This window comes from Acinonyx jubatus, chromosome A1, assembly GCF_027475565.1.
Source record: "Acinonyx jubatus isolate Ajub_Pintada_27869175 chromosome A1, VMU_Ajub_asm_v1.0, whole genome shotgun sequence".
NCBI lineage: Eukaryota > Metazoa > Chordata > Mammalia > Carnivora > Felidae > Acinonyx > Acinonyx jubatus.
In genome coordinates, this window is record NC_069380.1 from 184,792,985 (window position 1) to 184,820,958 (window position 27,974).

Sequence of the window (27,974 nt, forward strand, 5' to 3'; positions counted from 1 at the left end):
AATTGGAATCCAGAAATGGACTCTGATTAACTGGTGAACTTGGGGTATATATTACCAGGAGGCAGCGTAGGTGGTTGGTCTCTTCCTAGACATTGATTTGCTTTAGACCTTCTGCCTTCCTTGCCTGGGTACCTGTGTGGGGTGTGAGTTCATAAGAGCAAGATAGTTTGTTTATGCATTCATTCAACACATATTTACTGAGCACTCCTATGTTCACAACTGTGCTACTCAAAATGTGAGATGGTGATCGAAGCATATTTAGTTCATTCCCTCATGGAGTTTATCATCTAATGGAGAAGACAGACCTTAAGCAGAAATGTCAAAAGTAATGCTAATTGTTGTTAGTAATAAAAACTACAAAGGAAAAAAAAATCAGGCATCCCCCGGTCTCTCAGCCTGGCTGCAGTTGGGGTGCTACAAGCAGAGACCAATGGAGCTGTTAATATGAGGGTTTTGTGAGATACCATCAAAAGCAGAGAGATGCAGGATCAATGGGACAAAGTGACAGGTCAGGTTGCAGAGAGGGGCAGTATCTACATTTCTGCAGGGGACAAAGCACCATTTCAATTCCAAGTGTGGTTTGTGACCAGAATATGGGGTGGTGGGCAAATACATCACCAGTAGATTCCTGGGCTACAGAAATCAAGGAGGAGGCCAAAGTTGAGCCAATTCATGTGAAAGTCCTAGCCATAACTGTAGTACATTCTGCAGTGTGACCAAGATTTTGTAGCATGAAATTGGAACCAAAAGTCAGCAAACTCTGCATTACAAACCTATTTAATAAGAGGTAAAAGAAAGGTTCAGGCTGTGAAGAGTCCTGCAAGGGCTCTCTCTAGATGACAGGAAAGCTGCAAAGCTTCTTAGAAGAGGCAGGTCTTTACCTAAGCCTTGAAATATGGATGTTTCAAATTTGCTTCCTAAGCTGATGTCTCTTCCCCAAATGACGATTAGGAAATCCTTCTTGCTCAGTCTGAGCAAATACTGATAATCAAAGGAAAATGGCCTATCTCTGCTGAATTCAGTGGAAGAAGAAAAAAGAGCAATTGTGTTAGGAGCCAACTCAAACACATAAAGACTACATAAAGACTAAAGCAAGATCCAAGATTCTCCTCTGTCAGGAATATACTGCCTATAACTTATCAATCCACAAATATTTATACAACATGTACTTGGTATGAACCACATAGTAATAACTCTAGCTCACAGGGCTACCATTGGCTAATGGTGACAGACCAAATTCCAGCTCTACTGTGTGATCACTGTGTGCTAGAGAAAAAGTTTCCTAACCTCGCTACTTTTCAATTTTCTATCTATGAAATAGGAATAATTATATCTATGTTCAAAAGCATGGCTGACACATAGCAAATGCTATGCAACTGTTATCTATTATAATTTTTATTATCAACCCTATTATAGGAAAGACTGTATTACAGAACTTCATTTAATACTTAGAGAAATTTTATTATCATTATTTATTTCCAAGGTGCAGAAACTGAGGTCTAGGAAGATTAAGCAACTAAGTCACTCAGCTACTAATTTTCAGAGCTAGGATTTAAAACCTGGGTGTTAGACTCCAAGTTCATTTTTTTTACTACTACCCTACAATAATAGGATTATAAGAAATAAATATATATGAACTACCAACCCAGATTTTTGACACTCCATAAATGACAGATGTTGGCATTTTGATCATTATCAATGCCATACAATTTCCTTCTTAAATGAGATAATGAATATACAACATTTGGTTTGATAACTGACACATTGTTAGTGCTTCAATTCAAAAGTCTATTATAACTGGCAAGGAATGAGGTTTAAATTTCTAATCAGAACATTTTGCATCCTGAACAGATGAGCATTATAGGTGAACTCATCACTTGTAAGGAGGAAGGAAAATTATTTTCTTCCAGACCCTGAAAAGCTAAGAACTCCAAATCTTAAGTTGCATAAAGCTGTGCACTCCAGAAATTTCTGGGGCTTCTGCCCCATTTGGCCATTCTTCCCCTGAAGTTATGTGTTTTTCCAGAAGCACCAGACAGCTAGCGCTCATGAATGGCTTAATTCAAGCAGTAATTGGGCACCTGAATCCAGTCATCCATTGATTTTTAGCACATACTGAAAGTTGTGTTCAGAATTAGAAAAAACCCTTCATCCTTTAAATAAGCACTTTTTATAGCAATGTCAGCAAAGCAAACATCAGCATTAATTAACAGTGACTTCAGAATGTATAATGTTTTCCATTAGATCTGAAGGGGGCTAGGGGAACAAGGATAAAGGACAACACATCACCACGTGTCTGGGGAGAAAAACAACTAAATTCAGAATGCAGAAGTAGAATCCTATTTGTTCAAAAATAGAAGGGAAGTGATTAGAAACCTCAAATTGCTAATGGTGGAGACAGTTAAACCAGATGACCAATCTTCTAGAGCAATACACTATGCCCAGTCAGCGCACAGCCATGTTGCTGAGGGCACGGTAAAGGGTGTAAGCCTCTCAGCCTTAAGGAGAGACATGTTCTGAGCATGAGGACTTTTTTCATTCACTTGATGTACCTTTTTTAAATACAAATCTGAAAAAAAAATCCATTCTTGTTGCTATTAACATTTTTTCATGGATCTTTTTTTCTTTAATAATGAAACTGTCATTTGCTTGCCCCCTGCATCAGTTTCCTAGGGCTGTTCTAACGAATCACTACATTTGGAGAATTTAAACAAAAGAAATGTATTCTCTTGCAGTCTGGAGGCTTGTAATCTGAAATAGAGATGTGGAAAGGGCCATGCTCTCTCTGAATGTTCTCAAGGAGTATCCTTCTTTGCTTGTCCCTAGCTTCTGGTGAGGACCAGCAATCCTTGACACAGCTGACCTTGCAGACAATTCACTCCTATCTCTGCCTCCGTCTTGACATGGCAGTATGACCTCACCTTAACCAGCTACATCTACAAAGACATATTTCCAAATAAGATTACCTTCTGAGGTTTCAGGTGGACCTTAATTGTAGGGGGACACCTTTCAACCCAATGCATCTCCCTTTCGATTCCCCCAACCTCACCAGCTAAACTCTAGACACATTGGTGTCCCCTCAGTTGTCTGGATCTGTCAAACTCTTTCCCACCTCTGCCCTTTGAACTTCCAAGTCCTCTTCCTGGAATGCTCCCCTGGCTGCCATCTCTTGGCCTTGCTGGCTCCTTCTCACCCATCAAGTCTTGGTTAAAATACCACCATCTCAAAGAATCCTCCTTTGCACATCGTATCTAAGCTTCTCTACCACATTATCACTTCCTAGTCTCCACACTTATTTCTTTTCTGTTATTTAGCACCATGTCAATGCTTCTCTTGTTTGTATGTGGATTTTCCTAGCTTTCTCACTAAAATGTAAGTTTGTCCACCAGGAGTTCCACAACTGGTTTGTTCTCCCATAGTTTGTTCCTCTAGCACCAATTAAGTCCCTTGTCACCAATCAATTATACTAAATGAATAATTGTTTAATAAAAAAAAATGTTAGTATCTATTATATGCAAGGTCAAGGGCTAGGCATGTGGGGGACATGAAGTATACGAAATATAATTCCTGTGTTCAAAGAACTTAGGCTGGAGGTGAGATCAGAGGTAAACACAAATAATTCTAAAATAGGTGTTAAGTTCAAGCAGAAGGGGACTGAAAAATTGCTGCAGGAAGAACTCAGAGTAAACAATCTGTTAAAGCTGGCAGTCTTGGGGGAGCAGAGAGACACAGGTGGGGAGGGGCTTGGAAAGTTGCTTTCAGAGCAAAAAGGAGCTGGTATTGATGCAAAAAGTGAAAGTGATTCAGGGTGCACACAACTGTGGGTAATCTCCAGGGCATTAGGCACATCTGTGAGCTGGACTCAGTGGAGCCAGGTGGAGTGGATGCCTGAACCCAGCTGCTGCAACAAGCGAAGTGTTCAAGAGGAAGATGCTGCAGATGATGCCTTTCTCAGCCAGGGGTTCCTGTGCTCTGGTTCCTGGGCCCCCAGAGGCCTGAGAGCCATGTGTGTTCAGTGACTTTTGAAATATCTTAGAGACTCAGGGAGAGCTTTCACTGCCTACCCTTGGATGGCCCTAGCAGCTGGGCAGGTTCTGCCTCCCTCTCTCCACCTCCCACCCTAAGAGGATCCTTTAAGGTTCAGGTTAAACTAAATCCTGCTGCTCTTGGAGCAAATGGCACTCAACCTTTTACTCCAAGAAACCTTTTACTCCAGCTGGCTCAGAAAAGCTGCCTTTTCTGCCTTTATTCCTTCTGGACTCCTTTCTGGTCCTCCAGGTGCAGTGGGGTGATACCTGGGTGAAGCGTTCACTGTCAAGATTTTCACTTCCTGTAAAAGTCTACAGTCGATGATATGTCAGAGGAGAAGGGAGTCACTTGTCACGCAGTAAATATAAGATGTAATTTTCTCTGAAATTTGCTGGTTAGCATCCAATGTCCTTTAAGAGGAAGGAGATCTTTGGGAAGGGCACATGTAAATGAGAAGCAAGGCAACACCACTCAGGGACCCTGAGGATGTAGACAGTGGGCTTTATCATGAATACATTTGTGAAAAAAATTCATTTAGGAAGTACTGTTTTTGGAGGCTGAAAGAGCTAAGACATTTAAATGTTTAGCATGGTGGTTGCCACATGGTTACTGGTAGCTACTATTGTTCCTACTATTGTTCCTACTATTGTTCCTACTATTATTAATATTTTTATATTGCTTGTGGAAGCGGAAGTCTCCATGGTAAATGACTAGTTACTGGTAGCTATTGTTCCTACTATTATTAATATTTTCATATTGCTTGTGGAAGCAGAAGTCTCCATAGCATCTAGAACAAGTCTGGGCCCTCCTTAAGCACTTGCTGCTGTACTGGGTGAGGGAGCTTGGATAGGGAGTGAGGATGGAAAGGAGATGCCACATGGCTGAAGGTGGCTAGAGGAGAGGCCACAGAGAAAGGAGCAAGAGGAAAAAAAAAAAAGGAAGAAATGTAGCTGCCATGGAAAGTGGAATGTGAACACTGAATTTTTTTTAAGTTTACTTATTTTGAGAAAGAGTGCACACAAGTAGGGGAGGAGCAGAGAGAGAGGGAGAGAGAGCCTCCCAAGCAGGCTCCATGCTGTCAACACAGACCCCAACATGGAGCTTGAACCCACTAACCACAAGATCATGACCTGAGCCAAAATCGAGAATCAGAGGCTTAACCAACTGAGCCCCCCAGGTTCCCTGAACATTGAATATTTAAGAAAGCTTTGTAGCATGATGTGGACAAGACTATCCTCTGTTTCTATTTTTTATTAGACTATGCATTGATTGACAAAGTTTCTAGGTGGGCTTGGTACAGTACCAGATGTGGTGACATTAAAGACTAGCCTCAATGTAGGCTCTGTGCTAAAGAGGCTGAGTGACCCTCGGTCACACTTATGGTACAGATGAATATTACGTCCATTTCCTAGGGCTGCAATAACAAATTACCACCAATTTAGTAACTTAAAACAACAGAAATTTATTCCTTCATGTTTTAGAAAGTCAGAAGTCCAAAATTCCACAGAGCCATACTACCTCTGGGGACTCAAGGGGGAGAATTTATTTTTTCCTTCTTCCAGTTCCTCATGGCTCTTACCATTCCTTGACTTGTGGCTTCATTGCTCCAATCTCTGTCTCTGTAGTCACATTGCTTTCTCCTCTTTCTACAAATCTCCCTCTGCCTTTCTCTTATAAGCAACTTATCATTGGATTTGGGACCCACCTGAATAACCCAGGAGGATCTCATCTTAAGATCAACTTCAAAGACATTTTTTTTTCTAAATAATGAAACATTCACAAATGCATGGAATTGAAACATGGGTATATATTTGGGGGGCACTATTCAACCCACTACCAGTATGCTAGAACTCAGAGGTTAAATAACTCACCCAAGGTCTCAGTGCCAGCAAACAAAGGAGCTAGAAGAAATCTCAGTATAGAAATGTGAGGAGCAGTGAGGAAAATAACTTAAGACAGTATGATAGTTACTAAACAGATTCAGAGCTTCTCTCTTCACCAGTTCTCAATGGTTTTACCCAAAGATAAGAGTAATATGGGCATTTCCTGCAATGTTTAGAAGATATCTTTGAGTAACTGGAAAGCTTTAAGGAAGTTTTGTTGCGTTTTTTTTGTTTGTTTTGTTTTTGCTATTGAGATATCCAGTCTGAGACTCAATTCAAGGAATCTATCTTTTCTAATGAGGATTTTAAAAGATAGTTTATAAGAAGATAAAGAAATGGAATGGCCAGTGCACCATATCAGTGTTCAAATGGAAAAGGGAATGATTTCACATGGCCTCCATCCTTACAATCAATAAAAAACATTCATCTGTTCATACTGTTCTTTGTTCATACAGTTACTGAATGAACATACAGTTCAACTGTTCATACAGTTCAACAAATTGAATACCTACCTTGTGCCAGGGAGTGTGCTTGGCTGGGGAGACCATAATGAGCAAGATGAATGTATTTCTTATCTTTGTGTAATATACTATAATATGGGAAAGACAGACAACAATAATAATAATAATAATAAAACAAGAGAGAGCTATTTTGAAATTTGAAAACTGCTATGAATAAGATAGAATGCTGTGAGGGAGGTAGAAGAATTAGACAAGGTCTCCAAAATTTAAGTGAAATGGTCTAAAGGAGCTAGTGATGACAAGCTAAAGGAGCTTGTCATGTTTTTAGAACAGTTAGAAGGCCAATATGGCCAGAACTTAGAGCTGGATGTCAAGGTAAATGGCATAAGATTGTAGAGGTGGGCAGGTGCCACTTTTCATCTTGCAATCCAGAGGCGGAAAGTACAAAGGATTGAAGTGTTTGTTATAAGTATGTGTGTTGGGAGAGGAGAGACTAATTTGCATTTTTAAAAATCTGTGGAGCAGATATTATAGGAGGGCAATAGACCTGTTAGGAGTCTATAGTACTGGCCTGAGCAGCAGATGGTGGAAGCTGGACTTGGGTAGTGACTGGACATATGGAAATGTGAGGACAGATCTGAGGTACCGTTAGGAAGTAGATCCTATAAGACTGGATTGATGTACTAAATGTTGGACAGGAACAAAAAAAGGCAAGTGAGGAGCAAATGGATGGATGGTGGTGCATTTACAGAGATGATGGAGAATAAGGAAGGAACAATTCTGGGGAGCACAAGTAGAACCAGATCATGAAGAGATCTTGTAATGCCATGTTAAGTAAGATAAGCCTATGAAACACCAAAGTGGAGATGTCAAATCAGGTATCGAATATATGAGTTTAGAGCTCAGGACCATGGTCTAACCTGGAGATATAATTAAGGAATCACCAGCCTATAGATGATATTTAAGAAAGCCATGGCAATGGACAAAGTCACCAAGGGAGAGTAGGATCAGGTACTCTTTCAGGAAATGGACTTACATCTCATTCTGCCCTGATTTAAGCCTGAGTTCTGATCACTTTTGTGCTTTATCCTACGTTAATACCCATGGCCTGAATTACTGCCTCAAGTTACTTGTTCATTTATTTGTTTTTTATTTTGTTATCATATCCTTCCCACTCAAACAGAAGCTCCTTGAGGATTAGGCCCTCATCTGTCTGATCTTCCTGCATCCCCAGGCCTAGAAGACACTCACTCAATAAAAATTGGTTTAATGACTACAGGTAGCATTATAACTTTTGATTACATATCAACTTCTGTGCTTAAATCTTCACACTTATATCAGTACGTCCTCCTCAAAAACCCTTAGAAGGGGGTGGTTATCATTTTCTCAACAATCATATAGCTTGCTGCTAATAAAGCCAGAAATAAAAGCCAGGCCTTCCTGATATCTAAGCTCTTGTTCTTTACTTACAACTCTGCTCTGCAGTACTTTGAGAATGGGTGAAATTTATGACAAAACAAGATAGTGGAATTTTTTTTCAGTTTTGAACTCCTTTCCACCTAGCTGAAGATACAGTCAAGATCATGTCATTCACTCATTAAAAAAAAAAAATGTCTTGAGCATCTCCTCTGCTCAACACTCTGGGGTGATAAGGATTCCCAGACAAAGGAGCTCAAAAGTAGTGTTCAGATCTCTCTTTTTCATTTACCATTTCAACAAATAAGTAATGAGTACCTACTATGAGCCAGTCATTATTTTAGTGTCTGGTCCAACTAGTCTGTCTGTCTTCCAAATTGCTGTGACTACCTACCCCTCAATGCCTGCCTCTTCACCTCCCCACCACCTGTCTTTCTTGGTTCTACTTTTCTATTGCAAAAATGGCTCATTCCATGTAGCAAAAGATATGGAGCAAAAGATAGCTCCAAGATTACACCATCCAAGCAGTAATGACAAATCAAAGAGCCTCTATCTCTTCCTTAGTACTAAAGTGTAAACCTCAGAAAACATTTTGTTGGTGCAGGTTTGGGTCATGTGACCTCTCTTGAACCAATCATTGTAGCCAGAGGAACACACTCAGAAATGGCAGGACTCCCTTTGTGGTCAACAGCCCCATTAGAATCACATGGTGGGAGCAACAGGGAAGCAGTTTCCCAAAGAAAGGAGTTAATGTAGGATAGATGAGACAGTAGATATTTACTCTCTTAATTCATCTACTACCCACCAGATCCTTAGGAGCAGGGATATTGTCTCTCTTATTCACCACTGTTTTCCCTATGCTGAAGACAGTTCCTAGAACATTTCTTCTGAAAAGCTGTCTATTGTATTGATAGAATGAATTAAAAGCAGGACATTTTATTATCTGGAAAAAAAAAAACCCACATGATTTGCATTATAACATACTTCACAATGGATAACTAAATGCTACTGTTATACCACACTATTGTTGAGGACTGTTGATCTAGGGAGCAGGAATACTAATACTTCTGCATAACTTACCAGGCTTCTTTCATGATTAAATGTTGTTAGACTGTGAAAGGGCTTTGAAATGTATTAAACAGCATACAAACACAAGGCATTTCACTGTTAATAGTCAGCTAGGAAATGAATGATCAGCAGAATTGTCTAAATAGGCTCTTAAAGGGGTATGGTAAAAAAATAAAAATAAAACTTTATAAAGAAAGTTTTGAATGGCAAGAAATGCTTAGGTAGCAAAAGAAATTTTGTAAAATGAGAGGTTTGAGAAGAATAAATCAGCAATGAATTTTGATACAAAACATTATTTAGAAAGCCTATACATATTTCTGATTAAAAGATATTTTCAAGAGTGACTTTAGCAGAAATAATAAAATGCTAGGCATGAACCTATTTACTTAACACTTCTAGCTAACCAGAATGATAGAGCTCACAACTCTCTCCCACCTCATGCCCTTGGCTGCTTTCAAGGCAGGGCACAAGCACTTCAGTTGTACGTTCAGCACTTTCATCATTTTAACCCAGGTGCCACCCCCTAGAAAATGACAAGTGGAAAGGAAGCCGACTCTGTACACAGACCAAGAGACCAATTCCGTTAATCGGGTGAATGAGTTAAGGCACAGATAAGCTGCTATCATGGAGACCAAGCACAACGGCTTAGAAGAGCAAACCTGTGTATCCCTCACAGTCCAAAAGTGAGAGAGTGGTCTAGGTCTGAGTCACAGGCTGACCTGTGGCTTCTTCATCATATGGCTTCCTAGGAAACTCCTATACTTTTTGCCAGCCACCAGGAAGGTGCCTGAGAGGAAAAGTCCTGACAAGTAGATTTATCTTTATGAAGATGAGAGATAATTTTCAAATATCACTCCTATTCATGCTCCGTTGGCCCTAACTTAGTCACATAGTCACACATAACCCCAAGGGTTAGAGCACTGAAATACCCAGTTGGACAGCCGTGTACACAACACTTAGGCCAAGGAAAGGGGGTTATTTCTAGGAAAAGGGGATTATGGTTACTGGAGGACAAACTAGCAATCTCTGCTATGGCATGCATATAGCGAGTCCATGCCATATTTGAGGCTTTCAACTATGTTTAAGACAATGACCTGCAGGGGCGTCTGGGTAGCTCTGTCAGTTAAGCGTCCGACTTCAGCCCAGGTCATAATCTCACAGTTCATGGGTTTGAGCCCCACGTTGGACTCTGTGCTGACAGCTCAGAGCTTGGAGCCTGCTTCAGATTCTGTGTCTCCCTCTCTCTCTGCCCCTCCCCCACTTGCATTGTCTCTCTTTATCTCTCAAAAATGAATAAACATTAAAAAACTTAAAAAAAAAAAAGACAATGACCTGCATTCCAGAAGGCAAGAGACACTTTCACATACGGCAATAACCTTCACAATAAGGTGAAGTATGGCAAGGAGTAAATATAAACCCAGTGCTATAAAAGTTTAAGGAAGGGTTGTTTTTTCCTCCTCTGAGTGGACTTGAGGAAAAATTCTTGGATGAGGTAAAATTTGAAATGGGTCCTTAAGATTCAGTAAAACTATAAATTTAAGAAAAAGGGCTGGGAAGAGGGAGAGATGGGCCTTTAAGTCACTACAGGGGAAAGAACTGGCATCCCAGACAGTCATTTTCATACCTATGACCTTTCGAGAATCATCCAGCAATACTCCCCACCCCCCGTGGAAAGAGTAACTATATAAAAGTAGGTATTTTTGGTTATCTTTCTAAATATATTCTCTATTTTCTTACTGAAGACAATTCTTTTAGTTGAGCATATTGCCCTCCATAGCCTTATTTAGAGTTATATGTGATCATGTGACTAATTTTGGGCCAATGAGATATAAGTGGAGGCATTGTATACAACCTCTGAGAAGTATTTGTGAAGAAATAGTTTTCCTTTGCACGCTCTCCATCCTCCTACCTGCAATTCAAATGTGATAACTAGAGCTCTGGTATCCATATTGAGTCAGAAGAATGAGAGCTAACCTTGAAAGTGGCAGAACAGAAAGTTAAAATTAGCCTGGCTTTCCTGATTACTCTATAAAATCCCTGAGTAGAAAGCCATGAAGTGCCTACCTCCAGACTTCGTTAAAACAAAAACAAACAAAAATGTTTAAGCCACTGCTATTTGGAGTTTTATGTCACATTCAATCACACCAAGTCCTCAGCACAAGTAGCTTACATGCCCCACCTGGTACTAAATCAAACTTAACAATGGATGGGGGGTAAACCAAAAAGACATTAGTGCCCTATTGCTACCATACACATTACCTACCACAAACTTGGAGGCTTAAAGCAACACAACATTATTCATATTACAGTTTTAGAAGTCAGAAATCCAACATAGGTCTCACTGCACTAAAATCAAGGTGTCAACAAGGGATGTCCCTCCCAGGAGGTTCTTGGGGAAAATCCGTCTTCTTTCTCATTCCGGTTGTTGGGTGAATTTAGTTCCTTGCAGATATAAGACTAAGAGCTCCCATTTCTTTGCTAGTTTTTGGCTAAAGACTATTTCCAGCTTCTAGAGGCTATCCACATTCCTTGGTTCATGGTCCCCTTCCTCCATCATTAAACCAGCAATAGTGGATCAATCCATCTCACATTTCAAATCTCTCCTAAGTCTTTTTCCAACACTGCATATCTCTGCCTGCATTTTCCACATTTACAGCCTACCAAAATGATCCAGGATAACCTCCCTGTCTTAAGGTCTGTAACCTTAAATTTCATCTTCAAAGCTCCTTTTGCCATGTAAGGTAACAAATTGACAGGCAACAGGCTCCCAAAGAGCATGCACATTTTTGGGTATCAGTCATAGTCTGAGAACATGAAGTTCCCTCAGTGTACCTTTCTTCTCCTATCAATTTAATATCTTGTTTCAGCTGTCCTCCTCACTTAACAAGTGTTATTACCCAAGAGGTCATCTATCCTGGATGCTTGGGGTCCTTGGTAGCCTTGACCTAATCAGGTATCCTGGTCTCCTCCAATTCTCAGGAATAATACAGTGTATTTGCCCAAACTCCAAAGAAAATTGGGCCATGTGTCAGCTTCATAGAAACATATAGTAGGTTTTTGATGGGCCAGATTGCAGGCCAAATTTGGTGAATACTGGGAGTTTTTTCCAAGAAGTGTGGGGTTGGGACCAGAGCTAATACTAGTATCTGTCTCAAACCTTCCTTAAAGTCTGCAGCTGAAAGAGCCTGGGAAACTCTTAAAAATTACTTAGGTCTACTGAGTAGGTTGCAAAGAGCAAGTTCCTTACAGATTGTTTCAGGTCAGATTTGAGGATAGGATTGGAAAATGGATGTATTCTACCCAAGGAAGTAATTTCAGAGAGAAGAGAAAGAAGGGAATAGATGCTCCTCCAAGAAAATGAGGAGATGGAGTACCATCTAAATTATCTGGATGGAGCTGAAGAAGTCTTCTGATTGGTAATGCTTTCCTTAAAAACTCATTATGGTTTGGGGTGCCTGGGTGGCTCAGTCAGTTAAACATCCAACTTTGGCTCAGATCATGGTCTTGTGGTTCACGAGTTCAAGTCCCATGTTGGGCTCTGTGTTGACAGCTCAGAGCCTAGAACTTGCTTTGGATTCTGTGTCTCCCTCTCTCTCTGCCCCTCCCCCACTTCCTTCCTATCTCTTTTCTCTCTCTCCCTCTCTCTCTCTCAAAATAAACATTAAAAAAAAATTTTTTTTAAACATTATGGTTTGATTTTTGTACTTTGTCCCTGATGCACTTGGAGGAAAGAGGCACTTCAGTGTGAGGTCAATGGAATGTAAGTTCCAAGTGGACAAGGATCTCATCTGTCCTTTTTTCTTTACTCCCCAGCTCTCAGAGTCCTGCTTTTCATAGGTAGTAACAAATACATATTACATGAATAAATGAATGAATGCATTATTGATTAATTGGTAGACATCCAAGTCCCTCTTCAATCTTTTTTTCCCAGTAGTCAATGTGGCCTATGCTTAAAAGCTTATGCTCTAAAGTCACATGTGGATCCAGGTCCCACCTCGGCCATTTATCCTACCAGTGTGTTCCCTGGGAACTCAGACTTACCTAAGTCTGTCTCCTGTCTGTAGCATATTACTACTTGGCATTGTGAGGTTTCATTGAGATAATAGATAAATAGTGCTTAGTAAAGTTCCTGACAGTCAATGGGCATTTTCTCTTAATGTTAGTCCAAACCCTCTGGTAATGCCAAAGTGGTCTCCCCTTGATTGTCAAACTTTATTTCCAGGCTCCTATCTGCCATTGCTTGTGTCAGTTACCCTGTCCCTTTTGCATTTTATGCACACATGTGAGTATATGTGCACACACGTACATATGCAGATATCACAGGGATCAAAACCAATATTTTCTCCATGAAGCCACCTATTATGGCCTCAATCAGAAGTCATCTCTTCATTTTAGAATTCTTGGATGCTGATTAAGTCACTGTTGCATTTATCACATACCAATGCCTAGCACAGTGTCTAGCATATAAAAAAGGAAACTAACACATTTTGAACAGATGGATGGATGGATGGATGGATGGATGGATGGATGGAAGGAAGGAAGGAAACTTATGTTCTCTGGCAGCTCCACAGCAATTTATTTATTTTCATAACCACTCTGGTCACATAGCACCTGACCCACAGTAAGGGCTCAATAAATGTTGGTTGGATTGGGAAGAAAGGGGAAGAAAAATCCAAGAAAGAGAAAATCAAGACCAATGTCCACCTGGATCCATCCTCCTTTTCAGGGCATCCTGTTGAAAGGAGTTATTGAGGAGAGAAGCAGGGAGTTGACAGCCACTCTCTGGACTCTCTCCCAGGGCCTTTTTAGAACAGGAAAGTTAATTATGGAACCAGATTAACAGTTTCTTTTTTGATACAGTCAAAGTAAAACCAGCAGGATGCAATTTAGCTCTTCCCCACTTTCCAAATAGCAGCAAATTTTCATACAAAACAAAGAGACACTTGAATTGCAAATTACTTAGAGAATCAGCTAGCAACCCCAACGGAAGAATATTTCTTGCTACTTTCAAAACCAAGCTGTTGCCTTTTCAGGTTTAACCATGTAGTGGGACCTTCACAAAGGCCTGGGCGTCTTGCTGTTTCAACTCTGGGCCAAGTGGAGAGGAGGAGTGATTCATTGAGGTTTACTGAAATGGCACAGTGAGGTCTTTTTGTTCACATTTTTCTCTTCTCCACATGGTCTCCAACTCTCAGAATCACTGGTCTCAATTCACAGAATTGGGACTGACAGTGTGTTCTCAGAGGTCATGTTATCCAAGGGTGGCAAGAACAAATGCCTACAAGGGCAGGCAGGGATGTAAATGACTGAAGCAACTGGTCAGGATATGCGGATGTGTCCACTAGGAAGTGGGTGAAGACTGGGATGAACCCATCCAACCGCCAGTGTCATGTGGGAATGCTGGCTCACTGTCAAGGGTCGCTAGATCTGACAAGTCCGTATTCTTTTCTAAGTCTGGATTCTTATTCAAAATGTCCTTTGTAGCTGTTGCAACAGAAAAAAGTACTATCTATTGGCTGGATACATCTTGTAGGCCACCAGTTTACAACTTCTAATCTAGCTCAACTTCTTCTCTTGATAGATGGAAAAAACTGAGGTAGGGAGAAGGAAATCATTTATGAAAGTTCACCAAGTCACAAAGTCTTCTGACTTCTCATCTTGTGCCTAGCTGATTATGCCATACAGCCTCCCTCAAGTCCCTCTCTCCTGCAGGACACAGGGCAGCTTTATTTTCAAAAGAGCTTTTAGAAAATTTGACTTTCTAATTCAAATAAATAAGTCCTATTTTTACAGAGGATTTGGAGGATGCATCAAGAATAAGGATATAGTAAAATGAAATCGCACATAATGTGATTTTATTTCTGGAAGGACTGGAGCCTGAGGTGGGAACCTGGCTGGAAACAGGATACTTCCAGACATGGCCACTGGAGGGCAAGGTGGCATCTCAGTTGGGTTAGCCCCAAATAGGTCAAAGGAAAGTTAGGACAAGGGTTGAAAATGTCTATGTTTACTGTAGCCTGGTTGTTGGCAGAAATGAGAAAAGGAGACCAGATGGGGAATAGAGTGAAGGAAAGAAATACATCTAAAGGACTCAGATACCACTCAGATTTGGCCCATGTCACCCTGTGGCAATGCACACAGTTGACAGTCTTTTTGATTTTTAAAAACAATTTTTTAATGTTTATTTTTGAAAGAGAGAGAGTGTGAGAGAAAGACCGAGCACGAGCGGGGGAGACACAGAGAGGGAGACACAGAATCCTAAGCAGCTCCAGGCTCTGAGCTGTCAGCCTCCAGTCCAATGCAGGGCTCAAACCCCTGAACCATGAGATCATGACCTGAGTCAAAATCAGATGCTTAACCGTCTAAGTCACCCAGGTGCCCCTGATTTTTTTCAAGTGAAGCTTGAAACCTTATTTTTTTTTTGTAAGTTTTTTCAATGTTTAAATGTAGATCAAAAAAATGTGAATCAAACAAAACACATGGAGGAGTGGGATTGGGTTGTGGGCTTCCTCTTTGTGATCTCTGCTAAGTGACTCAGTGCAGATGGACAGGGCACTGCACAGGTCAGTCTGCTGAGTGGAGAGTTTGAAACCAGTCCAGCTACAGACCAGTAGATAAGGCTGGCATGAGGATGACTGAGGAAACAGAGATGGTCCATAGACTCAGTGCAGCAGTCCCCTGGGGAGAGTGGGCTTCAATCAGAGCCATCAGAGCCTGTCCAGAGCAGCCTGGACAGATCCTTGGGGGAGAAGATCTGCACAAATCCAAAACACCTACCATAGCCTTTTATACTGTATGTGTATAACCATCTTTACTTTGCTAAGTTAATATAGATTATCTCCCTTGGTAGCCCTGTGGGAGATTCATCCATTTTCTCAAAAGCAGAAATGCTAAAATCATTAAAGATAGCATTGAATGTGTAAATTCTTCCCATTTTACTGTAATGACTCACTGAATAAGTGGAGTGGAGCCTACAATGGAAGGAGCCCTTGAATTTTAGAAGTCGTGGACCTCCCCAACTTAACATTTTTCCAAGCTTCCATTTCATACTTTGTAAAGTGAGAATGAGGTATTCCTGACCTACCTTCCTGTATTAGTGAAGATTCTTGATTAGGAGAAACAGAAAACCCAGTGAGCTTAATCAAAAGCATGCATGTATTAGTTCACACAACTGGAAAGTTTAAGCATCTAAATCATAGCTGGATCCAGTTGCCCACACAATATCAGGGCTTGGTATCCATCACTCAGAACTGCAGACTTCATTTTTCTCATTGGAGCCAGCAGCTCCAGGTGCTTCCTCACCTTTCTAAGTACAGTCAAAAGAGATCTTCTCTTCCCCTACATTGTCCACTTGAGTTTCGGGACTGACTTTCATTGGCCTGCTGCAGGTCCTATGCTCATTTCTGAACCAGTTGATGTGGCAAAGGAGATGAAATGCACTGAGTGGCTGGGCCAGTACACACTTCATGAAACAATTAGGCATTTAGCTGGAGTCTCTGGGAACATGATGTACATTCCAGACCATAGCAGATACAGTGGTAGACTAGATTCCCTGATAGAAATAAACTGTTCTTATTGAAACAACTTCCTGGGAAAGTATCCAGATCTGTGGAGTTTGTTTAAAGCTGGAACCATGCACCTGGAGAGAAGAAGGCAAAATACTTGATTACTGCCTGATGCCAAAATGAGATTGTATATTTTGTATATATTTTCTCTCTGTTTCTTGCAGCCTTGCCTTGATAAAAGGATTGGAACTGGTGACACTTGTTTCAATGACAACAGTGTGAATAGTGAGTAGTTTTTCCTGTTGTTTATTAGTTATAGAATATGGACTGCTCTGGTACCAAAATGAGCTTTATTAAACTACCATTCCTTCCTCCAATTCATTTAAACAAACATCAACTGGCTTCATTGTTAAATCGAATGCCAGGTATATGGCTTACATTTCTTTCCCCTCATCACACACACACACACACACACACACACACACCACAGAGCAATATAGGAACTGTCAACTTGCAGACCACTCAAGGTGTGTTCACGGCTGCAAATAAAAGAAAATACAGACTCAAGATGGCTTGAATAATAAAAAGTAAAGCAAAGAAAAATGTTATTAGCACTCAGAACAAGAATCCTAAAGTAGGATAGGTCCATAGTTGGTTAATTGAGTAGCTCAAAAGTGTCATCATAATTTGGATTTTAAACTCTTCAGTGGGCTCTTTCATTTATTTCTTTTTATCAGCCTTTCCAGAAATCCCTCAATAGGCTTTTATTCATGTTCACTGGCCAGAAGCCAATGAACAAATACCCTGCTTGAATCAATACCTTGCAAAGCAGATGGGACCAGTTAGATTGTATTAAACCAAATCATGCGTCCCTTCCTGGGGCTAGGGATAGGACCTATATCCCCTGAAGTACACGGTCACATAGAAGAGAGAATATCTGAACATAATTAGTGTCTTGTTTAAAAGGATAAATGAAGGATGAATAGTTATTGTAAAAACAATCAATGCTATCTGCTATAAGGCAATACTAGGCAAATCTTAGTGATATTCCCTGCAAGATGAAAGTTTGCATAGGTACCTAAGTTCCAAGGTGTCATATACTTCACTACTGGAGAAAAAGTAGGCACCCAGCCTTGGCTAACCTCCCCCAAAGTCACTGATAAATTGAAGAAATATTAGAAATACTTTTGACTCTGGATATAAAACCCAAGGCATTATTATACCATATGCAGACTGTTTCTCCAATTTGCATAATTATAAACTCCTCCTCAAAAACTAAGCATTGCTGCCAACTTAAAAAAAAAAAAACTACAAAGTAGTATTAAACATGCATTGCTAATTTGACTTTTTAATTTGTCTGGGATATTCACAAAGACATGAACAACTCTGTAGATACTGAGGCTTAATAAAATCTTCCACCTGTATAAAAAGAAATTAACAGGAAAAGCTAAAACCAAAAATTTGTTAAAGAATTTGACTTTATGTCTGAAAATTATCAATAAGAGATAATTCTATTAAAATACCTCCCACATTCACTATTCTGTGTGTTGACTAACATCATTCAGTGTAGCTCTTGTTTTGTTCAGCCAAAAGAAGGTAACATTTCCTCAGATGTCTCCATTCTGCTTTTAGTCACCTGTGAGATATGTGTGTTCTTATATTTGAACTTTATATGAAGTGATTGAGGAGATGCAAAAAGATCTTCTTGCCCCCAAATCTATTAGCAATCTACCTAAAATATCCACAAAAATCCCTGACTTGGGCTTTGAAGGTCTCAGCTATAGTAAAAATATGCTATCTGGCCAAGTTATACTGTTTTAGGCTCCTCAATTTGAGTTCGTTAGTTAGCCCCAGTGATGACTGAGACACAGGATACAGATGTGCATCCAGAGAAGTGCTCCTGAAGATAAATTACAAACCATGTATACAAGCATAACTCAGAGATACTGGGGGTTTAGTTCCAGACCACCACAATAAAGCAAATACCACAATAAAACAAGTCAAATGACTTGGTTTCCCAGTGCATACAAAAGTTATGTTTACACTACACTATAGTCTGTTTAAATGTGAAATAGCACTATGTCTAAAAAAAAACAATGTACACACCTTAATTTAAAATACTTTATTGCTAAAAAGTGCTAGCCATCACTGAGCTTTCAAAGAGTTATAATCTTTTTGCTTGTGGAAGGTCTTGCCTTGATGTTGGTGGCTGCTGACTGATCAGGGTGGTGGTTGCTGAAAGTTGGGTGGCTGTGGCAATTTCTGAAAATAAGATAACAATAAAGTTTGCCTCTTCAATTCACTCTTCTTTTCACAGTTTCTCTGTAGCATGTGTTTCTCTTTGATAGCATTTTACCCACAGTAGAACTTTTTTCAAATTTGAAACCAGTCCTCTCAAACCCTGCTGCTGCTTTATCAATGAAGTTTATGTAAATATTCTAAATCATTTGTTGTCATTTCAACAATCTTCACCACATCTTCACCAGGAATAGATTCCATCTTAAGAAACCACTTTCTTTGCTTATCCATAAAAAGCAACTACTCATCCATTCACGTTTTATCATGAGATTGCAGCAATTCAGTCACATCTTCAGGCTCCACTTCTAATTCTAGTTCTCTTGTTGTTTCTACCACATCTGCAGTTAATTTCTCCACTGAAGTCTTGAACCCCTCAAAGTCAGCCATGAGGGTTGGAATTCCTATTCAAGTTGATATTTTGACCTCTTCCCATGAGTCATATTTTTAATGGTGTCTAGAATGGTGAATCCATGCCAGAAGTTTTCAATTTACTTTGCCTAGATAATCAGAGGACTCACTATCAATGACAGCTATAGGCTTATAAAATGTATTTCTTAAATAATAAGATTTGAAAGTAAAAATTACTTGGGCAATAGAATGGATGTTGTGTTAGCAGGCATGCAAATAGCATAAATCTCATACATCTCCACCAGAGCTCTTAAATGCATTCATTGTCAATGAGCAATAATATTTTGAAAAGAATATTTTTTTGCTGAGCAATAGGTTGTAACAGTAGGTTTAAAATATTCAGCAAAGCATGTCGTAAACAGATGAGCTGTCATTCAGGCTTTTTGTTCTTGTTCTTGTTCCATTTATACAGCACAAGCAAAGTAGATAGTGCATAATTCTTAAGGAGCCTAGGATTTTCAGAATGGTAAACGAGCATTGGCTTCAACTTAAAGTTACCAGCTGCACTAGTCTTTAAACAAAAGAATCACCCTGTCCTTCTAAGCTTTAAAGCCAGTCATTGACTTCTCCTCTCTAACTATGAAAGTTAGAAATAGAACCTTCTTCTAACAAAGGGCTGTTTTGTGTACATTGAAAATCTCTTTTGTTTTGTTTTTTAGTGCATCCATCTGTATTAATTACCTTAGATCATCTAGATAACTTGCTGCATCTTCTACATCAGCACTTGCTGCTTCACCTTGACTTTTATCTCATGGAGATGGCTTCTTTCCTTAAACTTCATGAACCAACCTCTATCAGCTTCAAACTTCTGCAGCTTCCTCACCTCTCTCAACCTTCTTGGAAATGAAGAGAGTTAGGGCTTTACTCTGGATTAAACTTTGACATAATGGAATTTTGTGGCTGGCTTGATCTTCTGTCCAGACCACTAAAATTTCTCCATATCAGCAATAAAGCTCTTGTACTTTCTTATCATTCATGTGTTCACATGTGTTTAATTTCTTTCAAGAACTTTTTCTTTGTATTTGCAATTTGACTGGTGCAAAAGGCCTAACCTTCAACCTGTCTTGGCTTTTCACATGCCTCCTTCACTGAGCTTATTCAGTTTTAGCTTCTGACTTAAAGTGAAAGACATGACTCTTCCTTTCACTTGAAAACTAAGATGCCACTGTGGGGTTATTAACTGACCTAATTTCAATACTGTTGTATCTCAGGGAACAGGGAGGCCTGCGGACAGGGAGAGAGACGAAGGAACAGTCAGTGAACGAGTCAGAATACACACAACATTTATTGATTGTTCGACATTTTATTGGAGTATGGTTTGGGACACAATAGTAACATCAAAGATTACTGTTCACAGATCACCATAACAATATAATAACAATGAAAAAGTGTGAAATACTGCTTGAATTACCAAAATGTGACACATATATACATGAAGTACGCAAATGCTCTTGGGAAAATGGCACCAGTAGACTTGCTCAGAAACCCAGGGTTGTCACAAAAGTTTAATTTGTAAAAACCACAATATTAGCAAAACACAATACAATGAAAGTAGTAAAATGAGGTATGCATGTATAAATATATGTATATGTATCTATATATCAAAGATTATGTGTGAACACAACACACATATGTACAGTGTTACATAAGTGAATTCCTTTTAAATTTTTTTCTTAATGTTTATTTATTTTTGAGAGAGACAGAGACAGCAAGCAGGGGAAGGGCAGAGAGAGAGACAGAGAGAGACAGAATCCAAAGCAGGCTCCAGGTTCCAAACTGTCAGTACAGAGCCTGATACAGAGCTCAAACTCATAGACTGCGAGCTCAAGACCTGAGCCAGCTTCATTTAACCGACTGAGCCACCCAGGCACCCCTTAAGTGAATTCCTTTTAATAACAGCTCTTCTATAACCTGTTTTTTAAACTTACAATATATTACAGACATCTTTACATTGCAGTATATGTGTATTTGTATACACAAAAATTTTTTTTTACCATTAATTAGTATTACATCTCCGGAACGAATGGCAATTTATTTACTCAATTCCCTATCCAAGTATATTAGTCATTGCTAGTTTCTAGTGTTACTATTTTAAATTACACCAAATATTTTTATGCACAGGGATCTTTCTCCATACATATGGTTATCTTTTTAGTCAAGTTCCTAGAAGGATGATTGTTGAGTTAGTGAAAGCTTAACCAGCTGTGTTAAAGGGAGAGTCATAAAGGGCTAGAATCTTGGCCCTGGATATGGTCTATCAGATCACGGGCCCTCTTGGGGGTTCTGGATATGCCAGTAAAGCCTTGAGCTCCTACAGAAGGGAGAGGTGAAATGACAGAGGGAATAAAATGGGGACAAAAATGCATGAACTATGAACGTTTTTAATGCCACATTTTTATCTTTTGCTATAATGAAACAATAAGGGAAGTATTGTTACAGGCAATCATACTTATTTTTATGTTTACTTGGGTAGTATGTATCAATCTTTTGTCTAGACTATAAAGTCCCCATGGGTAGAAGCTGGGTCTGGTTTTCTTTTGTTGTTCACTAATATGTGCTGAATGCCTGACATTGTGTGTGGATGTGTTTGGCAGAGGGGGGTTAAAGAGTAAGTTAATTACATAGAAAATATTTCATGATGGAAGGGATTTGGAAGGAAGCTCCTAAAGAGTGAAATGCTAGGGACTCTATTCTCTTCCCAATCTTCTACCCAATGCCCAATATGACTTTTGTCTATTATACTCTCTATCCCATAACAGTGGAAATGGAAAGCCATACAACTGCAGATGCATCCACTATATTAGGGCAAAAGATGATTCTGTCTCAGGAAATAGTGTATAAAACAAGTTGTTACACATGAGTCATCCCTATCAGTCAAGATTTATCTTTAATGTAAATCACTCAACCACTGACCTTAGTAGGGTCAACCTATTTTCATGACCAGCATTTGATTTATTTTTACCTCTTACTTCCCTTTCTAAACAAGGTGAGTTTCTGTGAGATTATGAAAATCAAGGGAGAAATGGACTTAGAGATGTGAATTTATACTAAATTCTAGCCATTGCAACATTCTATAATGTGCCAGTTTGACTTGCCCCAAAACACACTGGAAAGAGATTTTTTTTTCTTTCCATAAATGATACTTATTTGCCTTTTCTCTTTCCAAAAATGTTTCCTGTCACATCATTCAGGGTTTTATCTAAGCTTCTTGAAGTCTTGTCATCCTTCCCAGAGCAGTGAGGTAGTTTTCATGCTTCCTAACTCACTTAATATTTGTCTGCTCTTCTGTGCCCAGCCAAAGAGCAAGCTAAACAGAGACACCCTAAACCCATCAGCCAACTGACAACTCCATAGATTCCTGGACTTGAGAGTAGTATTAACCCTCAAAGTACTTCAACTATCCTTGAAGAAAAAGAGAGATTGCTCTTTGGCTTTTCAAAGTGAAGTCTGGAGACCAACAGCATAAGCATCCCCTACTAGCTTCTTAAAAATCCAGAATCCCAAACCTTATGTCAGATGTAATGTCATATTATACATTTCTCAAGACACTTGGGTATTTGGTATGCACCTTATAGATCTAAAGGACAGTCTCTTGGGTCCGTTCTCCCTGATATCTCTCTGTTTCCAAAATATCTCCCTGTTTAAGGCAACAAAATGAAGCATGTGTAAAGTATGGAATAACTAAAAGTGCATTACTTCAATAACTCACACCATTATGTTAGGCAAGAAGAATCTTTCATACTAATTTAAAGGATATTTTCTCTATTAAAAAAAAAAACTACTTAGTCTTGAGAGCGTTTCATTATTTTCAAAGCAATTTACTCCCCATTCTCTCATTTGTTCTAAATAATAGTCCTACAAAAAGACCAAATCATGGCTAAAAATGAGGGGTAAGAGGGACGCCTGGGTATCTCAGTCGGTTAAGCATCCAACTTCAGCTCAGGTCTGATCTCATTGTTCCTGAGTTTTAGCCCGCATCAGGCTCTGTGCTGATAGCTCAGAGCCGGGAGCCCGCTTCAGATTCTGCGTCTCCCTCTCTCCCTCTCTCTCTGACCCTCTCCTGCACGCTCGCTCGCTCTTTCTCTCTCTCTCTCTCTCTCTCTCTCTCTCTCTCTCTCTCTCTCTCAAAAATGAAAAAACATTTTTTTTTTAATGAGGGGGAAAAAAAGTGATCTTTGGTGCTCTCAGACTCTCCTTATGAATTTATCTCTTATCTCTTATGGTTTCCAGTACTCTCAGACTCTAAATCTTACTTCAAGCAAAATCTATTCTTGGAATAACACACAATGCTAGCCATTTATTATTTTCACAGATTTGTTCTAACAATTTGTAGTCCTATCTCTCAAGATGAAAGAAAGTCTTGGTCTCCCATTAAAGGAAAATTACACGTGAGAAACTTGAAGAGATAAGAAGTATTGACTGGATCAGAGTTGGCAAGTAAGTTTCATATGAGCAATTGAGAGCTTCCTGGAGTTCTGTATTAAAAAGGATTCTGAGGCTGCATCTGGGTTAACCAGGGGAGAAAAAAACGGGATTAATCAGTGATATCTGCTCTGTGTATGAACATAGCCATACATGAGCCATATAATGTTTCATACTAACATTTACTAAATCTTTACCCGCCATTCATTGTCAAGCTTCTTGTATGCTGTCTTAGTTATCTATTGCTGAGTAACAAATTACCCCAAACTTTGGTAGCTTAGGAGAATAATATTTATTATCGTATAGTTTCTGAGCATCAGGACTCCTTGAGCTGCTTTCCTGGGTTCTCTGTCTCAGGGTTTCCTATGAGGATACAATCAAGGTATCAGCAGAGGCTACAGTCTCATTCAAAGGCTAAGTTGGGGAAAGATTCAAGATCACTTATGTGGTTATTGGTAGCATTGAATTCCTTGAAGGCTCTTGGCCTCACCATAGGGCAACAATGCAAGAGTGAGAGAGAATGTTAGGAACAGTGAAGTCACAGTATTTTTCAACCTAGTTAGAGAAATACTATGCCATCACCTTCGCCTGTTGTACTCACTAGATACAAGCCACTGTGTCCACTCAAGGGAAGGGTGTGAATACTAGGAAGTGGGAATCACTGGGAGCCCTTTTACAAGCAGCCTGCCATAAATGCCTTATCCCATTTAATCTCCACCATGACCTCTTAAGATATGTACTGTTATTATCCCATTTTTACAAATGAGGAAGCAGGCATAGAGAGGCAGTCATTTATTCAAGATGATCTAGCTGATAAGGGAGAGAGCTTGGATTTTGAATTTAAAGCTGATGTAATGGTTACTAAGCCTTTTGCCATCTCTAGAATTACTCTACAGAGTGGTCCTCAAAATGTTTTGACCATGAACCCCTGAGTTAGCAAAAACTCAGAATATACCCTTACTATATGTATATGTATTTATAAAGTACATCTTAATCTATAATTAAATATGAGTTAAGTTTACTTTTAATAGTGATTGTGAATAGAAGTTCTTTTATCCATACCACCATGGATTGTCTTGCCCTCCCCTGGAGTCACCCCCACACTGGAAACTACCAAGCTAACACCCTTTCAACTGTGGCATTCTATGATCCATGACTCCCTAGTGGACAGTCCAGTGGGCTGGTTGGAGATACAGTACGAAGCTTCTCCTGTCTAACCACTTAAAAAAGGAAGAAACTGGCTGTCATTCTCTTCCTCACCCCCTGATAAATGCTAGGAGAAATGTTGAATGAGTAGGAGTTTTACCAATTCCTTCTTCTTACTTAGTTTCGTCAAGTCACTTAAGAAAGAATATTGCAGGATTGGAGCAGACTTCTCCCAACTCAAAGCTGTGGGGCTTCACTATGGAAGAAAAAAAAATGCTTTTAAATCTTCTTCCTGATCAGACATGAGAGGTGGGGAAAAGTGCAGATGTAGTTTCCAACTGAGGCTCTCTGCTTTATAAGGAACAATTTATTATTGTCTAAAAATTACATGTTTATTTTAAACAGCTAATTCATTCACATGAAAAACATGTTTAATGCATTATGACTATTCAGTGATAATTAAGCTTTCCCCATAGCCTGTCCTCAACCTCTCTGCTCTCTTCCCCTAATATAACCATTTTGTGTGTGTGTGTCCTTCCAGTGAGAGTCTGTGTCCATTCATATATACGTGTGGATGCCCACACTTTTTTTTGTATCCCAAATGTTTTGTGCCTTAATGTTTTTTCAATTATTTTTTCTTGTAGATGGTGTTACATTAGTACACAGAACATTATCTTATCCTTCGTTTTTTTTTTTTTAATATAATTCATTGTCAAATTGGCTAATATACACTGTGTAAAATGTGCTCTTGGTTTTTGGGGTAGATTCCTGTGGTTCATTGCTTACATATAACACCCAGTGCTCATCCCAACAAGTGCCCTCCTCAATGCCCATCACCCATTTTCTCCTAACTCCACCCCCGCCCCCATCCACCCTCAATTTGTTCTCTGTATTTAAGAGTCTCTTGTGGTTGGCTACACACAGTTTGTAGCTAATTTTTTTCCCTTTGCTTCCCCCATGGTCTTCTGTTAAGTTTCTCAAATTCCATATATGAGTGAAAACATATGATATCTTTCTCTGACTGACTTATTTCATTTAGCATAATACCTTCTAGTTCCATCCACCTTGCTGCAAATGGCATGATTTCATTCTTTCTCATTGCCAAGTAGTATTCCATTGTATATATAAGCCATATCTTCTTTACCCATTCATCAATTGATGGACATTTAGGCTCTTTCCATATTTTGGCTATTGTTGAAAGTGTTACAGTAAACACTGGGGTACATGTGCCCCTATGCATCAGCACTCCTTTGGATAAATTCCTAGTGGTGCAATTGATGGATTGTAGGGTAGTTCTATTTTTAATTTTTTGAGGAACCTCCACACTGCTTTCCAGAGTGGCTGCACCAGTTTGCATTCCCACCAACAGTGCAAGAGGGTTCCCATTTTTCCACATCGTCTCCAGCATCTATAGTCTCCTGATTTGTTCATTTTAGCCACTCTGACTGGCATGAGGTGATATCTCAGTGTGGTTTTGATCTGTATTTCCCTGATGAGGAGCGATGTTGGGCATCTTTTCATGTTCCTGTGGGCCATCTGGATGTCTTCTTTAGAGAAGTGTATATGAATGTCTTCTGCCCATTTCTTCACTGGATTATTTGTTTTTCAGGTGTAGAATTTGGTGAGTTCTTTATAGATTTTGGATACTAGCCCTTTGTTGGATATGTCATTTGCAAATATATTTTCCCATTCTGTTGGTTGCCTTTTAGTTTTGTTGATTGTTTCCTTTGCAGTGCAGAAGCTTTTTATTTTGATGAGGCCCCAATAGCTCATTTTTGCTTTTAATTCCCTTGCCTTTGGAGATGTGTTGAGTAAGAAATTGCTACACCTGAGGTCACAGAGGTTTTTTCCTGCTTTCTTTTCTAGGGTTTTGATGGTTTCCTGTCTCATATTCAGGTCCTTCATCCATCTTGGTTTGTTCTTGTGAATGGTGTGAGAAAGTGGTCTATTTTCATTCTTCTGCATGTTGCTGTCCAGTTCTCCTAGCACCATTTGTGAACAAGACTGTTTTTTCCATTAGATATTCTTTCCTGCTTTGTCAAAGATTAGTTGGCCATATATTTACGGGTCTAATTCTGGGTTCTGTATTCTGTTCCATTGGTCTATGTGTCTGTTCTTGTGTCAATACCATACTGTCTTGATGATTAAAGCTTTGTAGTAGAGGCTAAAGTCTGGGATTGTGGTGCCCCCCACTTTGGTTTTCTTCTTCAATATTAGTTTGACTATTTGGGGTCATTTGTGGTTCCATACAAATTTTAGGATTGTTTTTTCTAGTTTTTGGAAGGATGCCAGTGCAATTTTGATTGGGGTTGCATTGAATGTGTAGATTTCTTTGGGTAGTATTGACATTTTCACAATATTTATTCTTCCAATCCATTACCATGGAATGTTTTTCCATTTCTTTGTGTCTTCTTCAATTTCCTTCATAAGTTTCCTATAGTTTTCAGCCTACAGATCTTTTACATCTTTGGTTAGGTTTATTCCTAGGTATTTTATGGTTCTTGGTGCAATTGTAAATGGGATCAGTTTCTTGATTTCTCTTTCTGTTGCTCATTATTGGTGTGTAAAAATGCAACTGATTTTTGTACATTGATTTTGTATCCTGCGACTTTGCCGAATTCATGTATCAGTTTCTGCAGCTTTTTGGGCTTTCAATGTAGAGTATCATGTCACCTGTGAAAAGTGAAAGTTTGACTTCTTCTTTGCTAATTTTGATGCCTTTTATTTCATTTTGTTGTCTGATTGCTGATTCTAAAACTTTCAACACTGTGTTAAACAACAGTGGTGAAAGTGGAAATCTCTGTTGTGTTCCTGATCTCAGGGGAAATCTCTCAGTTTTTCCCCATTGAGGATGATATTAGCTGTGGACTTTTCATATATGGCTTATATGATGTTTAAGTATGTTACTTCTATCCCAACTTTCCTGAGGGTTTTTATTAAGAAAGGATGCTGTGTTTTGTCAAATGCTTTTTCTGCATCTTTTGACAGAATCGTATGGTTCTTATCTTTTCTTTTATTAATGTGATGTATCACATTGATTTGCAAATATTGAACCATCCCTGCATCCCAGGAATGAATCCCACTTGATCATGGTGAATAATTCTTTTTAAATGCTGTTGAATTCGATTTGCTAGTATCTTGTTGAGAATTTTTGCATTCGTGTTCATCAGGGATGTTGGCCTAAAATTCTCCTTTTTCTGTGGGGCTTCTGTCTGGTTTTGGAATCAAGGTAATGTTGGCTTCATAGAACAAGTCCAGAAGTTTTCCTTCTGCTTCTATTTTTTGGAATGCTTGAGAAGGATAGGTATTATCTCTGCTTTAAGTGTCTGGTAGAATTC

At 39.3% G+C, this 27,974-nt stretch overlaps 1 protein-coding gene across 2 annotated transcripts in view; it reads left to right on the top strand.

The window, feature by feature from the left end:
* Window positions 1–27,974, top strand: part of ATP10B (ATPase phospholipid transporting 10B (putative)) — a 330,927-nt gene that overhangs the window by 121,518 nt on the left and 181,435 nt on the right. For both annotated transcript variants that reach the window (XR_008300518.1, XM_053226788.1), the window contains exon 4: window positions 16,587–16,647. Coding sequence is in view for 1 of the 2 variants with exons in the window: in XM_053226788.1 (XP_053082763.1) it covers window positions 16,587–16,647 (61 nt within the window). In the remaining variant the exon portion in view is untranslated. The remainder of the gene's footprint in view (window positions 1–16,586; window positions 16,648–27,974) is intronic.